Source organism: Pelophylax lessonae, assembly GCF_965119305.1.
Source record: "Pelophylax lessonae genome assembly, chromosome: 9".
NCBI lineage: Eukaryota > Metazoa > Chordata > Amphibia > Anura > Ranidae > Pelophylax > Pelophylax lessonae.
Window position 1 is genome coordinate 177,846,796 of NC_138776.1, and position 11,287 is coordinate 177,858,082.

The 11,287-nt window shown below is 42.5% G+C and overlaps 1 protein-coding gene across 1 annotated transcript; it reads right to left on the reverse strand.

The window, feature by feature from the left end:
- Nucleotides 1-2,660: 2,660 nt before the first annotated feature.
- Nucleotides 2,661-9,142, reverse strand: LOC309563607 (dual specificity protein phosphatase 13A-like). Its single transcript, XM_082268107.1, has 3 exons — nt 8,907-9,142; nt 6,104-6,321; nt 2,661-2,917 (listed from the first exon to the last, which is right to left on the reverse strand). The coding sequence occupies exons 1-3, from the start codon at nt 9,089-9,091 to the stop codon at nt 2,706-2,708; spliced, it is 615 nt and encodes a 204-aa protein (XP_082124233.1). The 5' UTR covers nt 9,092-9,142; the 3' UTR covers nt 2,661-2,705.
- Nucleotides 9,143-11,287: the final 2,145 nt, after the last annotated feature.

The window sequence follows — 11,287 nt, forward strand, 5'->3', positions numbered from 1 at the left end:
AGTTTCCATTATTTCTTCTGGGGAAATTCACTTTGATATACAAGTGCTTTGGATTACAAGCATGTTTCTGGAACTAATTATGCTCGCAATCCAAGGTATTACTGTATCTCCTGTGCAGGCAATCAAACGGTCTTCTCTTTATGTTGTTTAACTCTTTATAGATGAATATCCCACTATCAAATCAGCATGTTGCTTTTTTTTTTTTTTTTTACAAGCATTTAGGTGTATAATGGTTAGGAAAGAGAAAAAAACCTTCTAATAGTGTAATAGGTTTATTATAAAAAAACAAAGAACAAAAAAAAGCAAAGTAAAAACATCAGGGTACACTAACTTGACATAAGGGCATCCAGCACTTTCAGATAATCATATGTAAAAACAGAGTTTCAGTATGCTGGTAACAAATCATAACTATGGTTCCGATCCCCAATGTCTCACTCAGTATCAGGCCGAGGGTACCGTCCAACATGTTTTATTGTAAACACATAAGACCGGACTTTGAAACATGTTGAAACAAGCCTGATACTGAGGGAAATTGAAGATCAGGATCATAGCCGTGGTTTGTTACTAGTTTACTGAAGCTCTACATACACGTGCAATTATCTGACAGCTTTTTACTCGAAGGCTCCATGCACACTGGCTTAAAAATCGTTGCTACTACAGGAGCTTTCAGGGGTTGACTGGCAACTTTTGGCCCAGGGGGCAAGTACAAACCAGAGGCCTATGATGCAGTGACTTGGCCCCCCTCCCACTCTCCCTCTTCCCGGCCTCCTCCTGACCCCCATTCTAGGCTGAAGCTCTGCTCCGGGTACTCTCTTCCCCACCGGCTGAATCTGGGTTCCTGACCTGTCCAGCAGTGGGTAGATGGGAGTAGCTGGGACAGCTTGGTCGGGGCTGCCTGGGGAAAGAGTCTCCAGTGGGGCATGGAACCGGCCTCTACTCAGACACTGTTTACATCATAAATGCTGGGGGGAGGCCTGCGCTCTGTCCTTGTCTTCATCCCGCACTCAGTAGGTCAGCAGTGGGGACATTTTACTTCTCTTTACCAGGAATCCTTTAGGCATATCTGTGGTAGAAGCAGTGCAGCCATTTTAGGGGGCATCAGAAAGGCCTGGGGGGCAATTGCCCCCCTGCCCCCTGGCCCAGTCCTAACATTGGGAGTTTTGCATTTTGCCTGTAGAAGCAGCTCAATGTTATCCTATGTGCTCATGCACAGTAGGACAATTACAGGCATATTTTGAGCCCAACGTTTAGAGGCAGAAAAAAAACCTTCTGGTTTGCGTTTCTGATTGGAGCTTTCTGGCAAAAAAAACAGCAAAACTCTTCTAAACTCCTGTACAAAAACGCTCTGTATGAACATTTTTTTCTGCCAAGGTACCTGTCATATTTTTAAGCTCAGTGTGCATGGAGCCTAAGAATATTTTCAGCAAATACAGAAAATACATATTGATTTTACCAGAAATGCAGTGTCCTTGTCACTTTCTGTGAGTTAAAACAATGGAGCAAACATCCTTATCTGTCTTGTGTAATATACTAGTCTGATCAAAACACCATGGATTGGAGATAAACAAAGGCAGACATGTTTGAAGTCCAGTCTGTGTGTTACAGCCATGGCTCCTTCCATAGATACAGTGGAGAAAAGAGTGTAGCCACCAAGAGACAAGAAGTGTGTTATTCACAGGATTATCAGGTGAAAATGAAAGGAAAAAAAAAAAAACTGAAGAAAATAAATTAACGCAGCCACCCCATCTAAGGAGTAAGCTGCAATATATTAAGGTTTGCTTTTCAGGTTTTGATATGCTTTAGGACTACAAGCATTTTTAAATAGATTCTTTTTTCTTTTGTGACATAGGCCTTGGGAGTATCTTTTTAAGGACATGTACAGTTACATGTAGCTACAACATCAACTGGAGAGCTTATACAGGTGCAGGGCCGCTGATAAGGCAGTACAACTGGTCCTATTGTACTGGGCCTAGGCCCCATCAGCTACACAGGGGGGCCCAGGGCAGCTTTGTTGTTCATTTCTGTCTAAGTGAATAAAAAAAGCTAGACCACATCCCCACTCCTACTTGCTTACCAGAGCTTAAATTACATTTCCCTGGGCCCCAGGTCAAGAGGGGCCCAGGAGGTGGGAACAGAAGAGAGACTTTTTTTCATTTTTTGGGGTGTAGGCAGATAAAGTCAGTGCCGCTGTTCCACTGCACCCCAGGGGGGGTATGTAGACGAAGTTGGGGGGGCTCCGTCAGGAAGGCTGTACTGGGCCCTGTCAGGAAGGTTGTATGGGGACCCATGATTTTTAACAGCGGCCCTGTACAGGTACATCTCATAAAATTGGAATATCATCAAAAAGTTACTTTATTTCAATAATTCTATTCAAAAAGTGAAACTCATATATTTTATATAGATGCATTACACACAGAGTGATATATTTTACGCATTTCTTTCTTTCAATTTTGAGGATTATTGCTTACAGCTAGTGAAAACCCAAAATTTAGTATCTCAGAAAATCTGAATATTACATAAGACCATTTAAAAAAAAAAGTATTTTTAATACAGAAATGTTTAACGCATCTATGTAAAATATAAGAGTTTCACTTTTTTAATTAAAATGCTGAAATAAATTAACTTTTTGATGACATTCTAATTTTATGAGATGCACCTGTATAAGCTCTCCAGTTGATGTTGTAGCTACATGCCTTCTTATGCCATCAGAACATATAGCATCTCCAAAAGGTGTAGCGTAACTCCATCTCGAGGTGTTGCAGCTGCTGTAGAAAGCCACGGTTAGGAGCAATACAGCGATACTGAGAAACATGGCGAATGGCATCTGCCAGAGTAAAGCGCTGGTAAATCATTAGGTAGGCAAGGACCATTGTAGCTGAACGGCTTTTACCCATAACACAGTGCACCAGAATTTTTCCTACAAAGAAATTTAACACATTTAGATTCAATTTTGCCATACAGCAAGGCAATGCAAAACAGAAGTAGCTAAATGATTTACCATAACATTTCAGCTTGGTTTATAAATCCCCTCTCTACTGCTTAAAAACTACATTACAATATTATATTTGGCCCTGACCACTTCTTACCCACTTGACCTCCAGAAGATTTACCTACCCTCAATGACCAGTCAATTTTTTTTGCCATACGGCACTGTGTTACATTAACTGACAATTGTGCAGTCATGCAAAGCTGTACCCAATTAAATTTAAGTCCTTTTTATCCCACAAATAGGGCTTTATTTTGGTGGCATTTGATCACCGCTGTGTTTTGTTTTGACTGACAATTTTGAAAAAATATATATATATATATATATATATATATATATATATACAGATATACAGTATATATTTATTTATTTATTTATTTTACTTTCTACCTATCCAATAAAAAAAAACAAATGTCTTCATAAATTTAGGCCAATATGTATTCTGCTACATACTGCATATTTGATAAAAAAAATTCCCGATAAGCGTAAATTGATTGGTTTGCGCAAAAACTATAGCGTCTACAAACTATGTGATTTGTTTATTTGTTTTTTCACTAGCAATGGCGGGGATCAGCGACTTCTAGTGGGACTGTGATATTGCGATGGACATTCTGACACTAACTGACACTTTTTGGGGAACCAGTGACACTAATACAGTGATCAGTGCTATAAATATACACGGTCACTATACCAATGACACTGGCTGGGAAAGGGTTACATATCTAGGGCAATCAAACAGTTAACTGTGTGCCTAGCCAGTGTAGTTACTATACTGTGTGAGGTGCTTTTACTAGGGGAAGAGATGGAACTTATGTCAGAATGGTGATCTGCTTTGTTTACATAGGCAGATTTCAGTTCTGTCTCTCTGCCTGCTGATCGGCGGGAGTTGGCGAACATCGGGTACCATGAACCCGCCAATTGTCTTCCACTGTGTATAATCAAAGTGGAAGACACGCATGCGCGCCCCCTACCCGCAAGTTTTGGATCACGTATATATATATATGTGATCTGGCACACAGGTGTCATGAAATTTGACCTAAGCACATAGATCTGTAGTGTTTACTTATCTCTCTCCAAAGCTCTAAGTGCCGTGTCTTTCTGCTGCTCTGTTCCTGTGTTATCAGCATGATAACTTCTGACAAGTACTCTGACGCAGGAGATAAAAGCAGCTGGAAATTTGTGTTGGGGAGGGAGATTACAGGTAGATAATCAGGGAGCTTGTCTATTCAGACTGCAGCTCTGCATGTAACTTCATTCCTCTATCTATGTGGAGGGGGGGGGTGTGTGCCTTTCCTCCAATAAGCTCCCACACAGCGTAAGCCCAGACTCCACACCCACTGCTGAATGAGGAAGAAACATTTATAACATGATGTGCACTTTCTGAAGATTGTAGAAAGGGAAAGAAAGCAGATATATATGTAAAACCTATGTAGGAAGATTTGTTTCACCTCTCATCTCACTTCACTGGACTGCTCACTTTACTGGGTATAGGAGAGGGATTACATCCACTTTAAGTACATGTTTTTGTACGTTTTGTCTGGAAATATGACAATTGCAGTAACCAATAACAGCCAGAAACCATATTTTATCTCATACTGTATGGCTGCAGCAAAATCTGCACTGCTTAAATATTTGAAATTGAATTTCAGAGAAAGTAAAAACCCTCCCTGCAATGGGGCTGCCCCTGAATTGCAAGGGTTAAATGCTCATTTACATTTAGTAAACTGGGAAAAGCACTTTTACTTACCTAATCCTCCTGCAGGCTCCTTCACACTGCAAGACCCCGCAGCGTCTTCTTCCCTATACTCAGGCAGTCAGATGCCCGTGACGTCTTCAAGAATGATGCAAGGCCCTTAGCCCTGAATTCAGCGTGAGGAGGACATCAAGAAACAATCCATTGCAGGAGCATAGGGGAACATCATTTGCTGAAGGGAGTGGAGGATCAATTAAGTAACACTACTTTTCCTTTTCACTAAACCTCAGAAAGCATTTAACAGCCCCCACTGCAGGGGGGGGATTTTTTACTTTTCTTGGAGTTGAACGTTAAGCCCCTGAAGGTGACACTAACATTACTCTGGATCTACTTATAGTATTACCAAACCCACAACCCGTAAAATCAGTCTGTATATGCAGTAAAGCATGCTTGTTAGGCTCCATGTACACGGGACGCTAGAAATGGCCGTTTAGGAGCAGTTGGGCGTTTTTCAGAAGCCCCTGAACCCATCTACATTTTATCTTATCTGTCCATGTACACAGGATCGTTTACAGTCATTTGCAGGCAGTTGCGTTCAGGGACTGTTTTTAGAACGCAATTATTTGCGTTCGAACGTGTGTTTCCCGGCGTTTCAAGCGCACAAACGCGTCCGAACGCGTCTGAACACGATGACCCGCGTTTAGCGTTCGCGTTTTTCCATTTTAAGGGGAATAATTTTTTTGACCTCTAGGAACGCTTCTAAACGCAAACGCCCGCAAACGCCGCTAAACGCGGGTACAAACGCGACCTTTCAAACGTCCTAAAAATTCCAGCATTCAAAGGGACTTTTAACAACGTCCCGTGTACATGGAGCCTTATACTCACTGTGTAACCTAAGTGGTTAATCCTCTGCATTATGTAAATAGGCTGTTTGACCCTGTCTTCTCTGATTCTCCCCTTCTTTTACTGTCCCCAATCCATCTGCTGATAGAACAGAGCATTGGAGGCACTCTGCACATGTTCAACTTGGTGTGTAATGCTAGAGAGGTGTTTTTTTTTTTTTGGGGGGGGGTATGCATGTGATTATCACAGGGCCAATCAGCACTGTCCATACAGAAAGTCAGGGGTTCTGCAGCCTCATAGGACAGTCAGAGCAGAATGAAAACTCCTCCTACAAGCTTTAACCAGACACTGATAGAAGTCATAAGACTGCTATATATTGCTGATGAGAAAAGGTATTTAGCAGTTTATATTTACTAATATAATTTCATTTCCGTGTTCTGTTTACTGTGGGAGACCAGATATAGTGAATGCAGGGTCCTGGGTTTAACAACAAATTCCCAATTTGTTTTTAATATGTGTTGATTGATTATATTTACTGACACAAGTAAATGGCTTTTTATCTATATATATTATATACTCACCGCCAGGCGTACTCAGAGCATTGTGAATAAACTTTGCCCCTGGACGTAGGAATACACTAATGTCGAAATCTGGGCAGTCTTCTATAGTGATGCCATAGTACTTGATATCAGGACCATAATCAATGTTATCCCCTGTGCATTCCCACGAGGCATGGGCTACGTTCAGGATGTGTGTGATGCCCATCTTCCTCAGTTGTTTTCTGTCTCTTGCAATATTTCTGCCATATATTAAAACAAAATGTGAGTGCATTGCATAATATGCCCACCATCTCTGAATTTGTCTTGTGTAGTCACTGAAAGACAAGTTCAGGGTATTACATTCAGCTAGCACTAGTAGAGTATGAAGGACAAAATATGCCTTCACTGCTGTGAAATGCATTGGAGACATCTTTTCAGAAAGGACCATGCAGTCTTTGCTTTAGACAGAATACTCATTTGTCAACACTGATACCTAAATTAAAATGTGTAATTAAAGCAAAATAAAAAAAAAAGGGAATTGCTAGCGAACTTGTACCACCCTTAGCCTATAGCCAATACAAAAGATTAGGCTGGCAAGGCTGGGCTACTTTGAAATGGTATCTTGTTCTTAAAGCGGAGTTCCACCCTAAAATAAAACTTACCTCCATCTTCATGCCCGGGGTCACCTGAAAAACAAATGGATAATCGCAATTTTTTTTTTTTTTACTTACCTGGTTTAGAAGAAAATATACTTACCTAACTTCCTCTTCCTCCCCTCGGCGGCCACGGCGATTCGTCACTTCCTGGCTTTGCAATGATTCCTGGGAGCTGAACGTCATCGCTCCCAGGAATCAATGCGCCTGCACCGGCCCCGACGTCAGTTCCGGTGCAGGCGCCGTCATACCTTACTAAACAGCTTCTGGGCATGCCCAGAAGCTGTGCAGGGATGACGCTGCGGCACCGGAAGTGACGGCGGGGCCGGTGCAGTGCATCGTGGGACCGAAGAAGACGGAAGAGGACGCAGAAGAGGATCGCGCTGGCTTCAAGCTGCCCACACCTGAGATGGCAGCGCTGGACAATACTTTTTCAAGGTAAGTATTTCTTCTAATAGGTAAGTGCAACCCGGGACAGATCAGAGGCTAGCCATTGTGGAATGCACTAGCTCTGACTGTCCCGGGGGTATTTTTATTAAAGTATTCCCAGGGTGGAACTCCGCTTTAAATCGGACCAGCCATAATTTCTATTTATTTTTTTAAAAAGAGAACCGGGATGTTCTTATCACTAAGTTTTTAAAAAGCGAACTATATGCAAAGTCGCTATAGTATTATAGTATTTTTATTATAAAACTAACCTTTATAACCCTTTGGCTGCCCGCTCCCACCTTAACCGGTTAAGGACCGCCCGCTGCAGTTATACTGCGGCAGGCCGCCCCTCCTACGCAAACCGATGTAGGTATACGTTGGTCGTGCGCCTGCAGCTAGGGGGCGAGCATGCGCCGCTGGTGGCGCGCGCTCGCCCCCACTCGGCAGCGGTGGACTCCGATGCACGGGGCAGGTGGCTCCGATTTCCACCTGGCACCCGCAATAGTTCCCCGCTGAGAGAGAAGGACGGGCAGCTGTTGTAAACACAGCTGACTGTTCTTCTTCCTGGAATGATCACAGAGTACCTGTGATCCTGCTATGTGGGATCACAGGTCTCTGTGATCATTTCACAAGCCCCACCCCCTTACAGTTAGAATCACTCTCCTAGGCTCACATTTAACCCCTTGATCACCCACATGTTAACCCCTTCCCTGCCAATGTCATTATTATATTAACAGTGCATATTTTTAGCACTGATTACTGTAGTAATGTCACTGGTACCCCCAAAAGTGTAAAAAATGTCAGTTAGGGGGTCCGATTTGTCCGCCGCAATGTCGCAGTCCCACTAAAAATCGCAGATCGCCGACATTAATAGTAAAAAAAAAAACAATAAAAATGACATAAATCTTTCCCGTAGTTTGTAGACGTGATAACTTTTGCGCAAACCAATCAAAATACGCTTATTGCAATTTTTCTTTTTACCAAAAATATGTAGCAGAAAACAAATTGGCCTAAAATGTTAAAAAATTTAGATTTTTACATTTTTTTGGGGGGGAATGTTATATAGCAGAAAGTGAAAAATATTGTTTTTTTTTTTCAGAATTGTTGCACTTTGTTTGTTTATAGCGCAAAAAACAAAATCGCACAGGGTGACCAAATTCCACCAAAAGAAAGCTCTGTCTGTGGGAAAAAAAGGACATCAATTTTATTTGGGTACAGCATAGCACGACCGCGCAATTGTCCGTTAAATTAACGCAGTGGCGAATCGCAAAATATGGCCTGGTCATTAAGGGGGCAGATCCTTCCGGTCCAGAAGTGGTAAATTGTGGGCATGTTTACCCAGCATGCACCTCCCAATCTCACGCATGCGCATAAAACCCGAGGCATGGCGCACAATTGTATCTCTGGTTACCATCACAACGGTGGCGTCGGAGGAAGGCCCGCCCCATTGTTGACTCCTGGGAATGATGACACACATCTCCCAGGAGCCAGGGCGCCGCAGGATATTACATACCTTGGCGCGGCGCCCTCTGCAGGAAGAAAAAATAATATGCCCTTAAAAGAAGGTAAAGAAAGCTCGAAAGAAAAAAATGCCAATGTTGTTCTAACTGGATTGAAGAGGATGATATAAAGTAGAAAATGTGGGTGGAACTCCGCTTTAAGAATGCAGGGGACAAAACAAGAAACAAAATGGAATTTTATAACATGAATTAGTAGTAGAGTATAACCTGTGTAATATTACTGTGTTTGGCATTGTCACTTACACATCCCCCAGGAAAAGGTTTGGGAAGACTTGGTCCACGTGATGCGTACCCCCTTTGTAGCTGTCTAGAAGTGCTTCCAGCTCGTAGACTGGAGGGGGGCTTCTGAATAGCTTCCTCATTTTAGGTTCCCAAGTTAAAGCAGCGGCAGTAGAAGAAGATTCTTGGATGTGACAGTTGTGTAGCATATATCAGTCTGTCCCTAGGAGGAGACACTTGATGCCATGTAACAGCTGATGGACTGTCACCAAATGCTGCTGGAAGGAGAGTGGAGGGGGGCTGGGAGTGTTTAGACACAGGCCGATTGTCCCCGCTGTAGAATGTTCTGCCAATGACCATAAGAATGCTGATATAGCCAGAGAAAAATAACTGAAACAAAGGTTCTTTACAGTATTGTAACCAGGGCCACTAACATGCAAGAATGCAAGAAAAATGAAGTGGGTGTCCAGCTAATATTAGCAAATAGTGATTCCGAACATATAAAAACATTTTTTTTTTGCAAACTCTTAAAATCAGTACAGCTGTCAGGAAGTGGAAGAAGTATAATTACAGGATCCTTAAAATCCCCCTTCAAATAAGAGCATGTTTTAAAATATTACTCACTCTCTTAACCACTTCTGAACCACAAGGTTTTACCCCCCTTAATGACCAGGCAATTTTTTGCGATACGGCTCTGCGTTACTTTAGTTGTGCAGCGCAGCGCAGCGCAGTCGTGCAACGCTGTACGCTGTCCTTATTTTCCCACAAATAGAGCTTTCTTTTGGTGGTATTTGATCACCTCTGAGATTATTATTTTTTGCGCTATAAACAAAAAAAGAACGACAATTCTGAAAAAAAAAAAAAAACATTTTTTACTTACTGCTATAAAACATTCCCAATAAAAAATTTTAAAAATATAATTTTTCATCATTTTTAGGCCAATATGTATTCTGCTACATATTTTTGGTATAAAAAAAAATCCCAATTGGTGTATATTGATTGATTTGCACAAAAGTTTTTGTGTCTACGAATTAGGAGAAAGATTTATGTCATTTTTATTTATTTATTTATTTATTTTACTAGTAATGGCGGCGATCAGTAATTTTTAGCAGGACTGCGACATTGTGGTAGACAGTAGGGAAACCTAATTGACATTTGACACTTTTGGGGGGACCAGTGACATTACTACAGTAATCAGTGCTAAAAATATGCACTGTTACTGTACTAATGACACTGGCAGGGAAGGGGTCAACACCAGGGGCTATCAAAGGGTTAAATGTGTCCCTAGGGGGTGCTTTCTAATTGTATGTAGGATGGGCTTGCTGCATGAACACTGAAACCTGTGTTCCTAAATAGGAGGAGCACAGGATTCCTGTGTTTTTTACTGACAGAACAGCGGTCTGCTGTGTTTACAACGGCAGACCACCATTTTGTCTCCACGGGGAGAGATCACGGGTGCCCGGTGGACATTGCGGTCGCCGGACCCGCTGATTGGCTCCCCCTGTAGCTAATTGGTGCTTGCGTGTGTCTCCAGTGGTGCACAGGTGCCCCCGCTAGCGGTCCCACTAAGCTACATACAAGTACGGAGGCTGGTCAGCAAGTGGTTGAAGTGGACCTTCAGTAATTTTTTCATCCTTCCATCTATTAAACCCTCTGCCCTTGTTGTTATATCTTTGGATAGTAAAACATTTTTTTTTCTGCCAGTAAATACCTTATACAGGCCACTTCCTCTTTCTTGCCTGGTAAAAAGTAGTGATCGACCAATATTGTTTTTTTAATACCGATACCGATATTTTGGTCATCGGATATCGGTATCTGCCGATATTTTCACACATGTAAAAAAAAAAAAAATGTTTTTGTTTTCTTTTTTTTTCTACAAGTACTCCTTGTGGAGGGATCTGGGGACCCCAAATCCCTCCTCAGCACCGAAAAGCATTCAAAACGCCAAGTTTGGCTGTTTTGAATGCTGTCAGTTTTTTTAATTCGGCGCAGAGTAACTGAAAGTGATGTCATGACATCACTTCCGGAGACCTGGGTCTTCTCTTGGGTGGCGGCGGTGGAGGTAGGATGCCCAGGTCTCCCGGTGGGACGGGAGACCCGGTGCGAGCTGCGGGAGGGGGGGACGTCCCCTCCTGCTCCTTGTAATGACAGCTGAGCGACTTCTCAGCCGCATCGGTTGTCATTACAAGTCAGCCGTCTGTTGGCTATGGATCTGCAGCTGCAGGCATCACCCCGGTACAAGCACTTTCCCTAAATGGGCAATATCAGCAAATCAAAAGGCCGATTCCGATATATCGGGGAAAGTGCATATCGGCCCCTGATATATCGGTGTTGTCGATAATCACTCGATCTCTAGTAAAAAGCCTAGGCTAATGACATCATGCCCAGCTCTCTCTCTAACTCTC

Excerpts from the sequence above, each read along its gene's own strand:
- LOC309563607 (XM_082268107.1), bottom strand. The coding sequence starts at position 9,091 with ATGCTACACAACTGTCACATCCAAGAATCTTCTTCTACTGCCGCTGCT. Across the intron at positions 6,322-8,906 it reads AACCTTTTCCTGGGGGATGT|AAATATTGCAAGAGACAGAA; the intron begins GTAAGTGACAAT and ends AATATATGGCAG. Across the intron at positions 2,918-6,103 it reads TGCTCTGAGTACGCCTGGCG|GAAAAATTCTGGTGCACTGT; the intron begins GTGAGTATATAA and ends ATTTCTTTGTAG.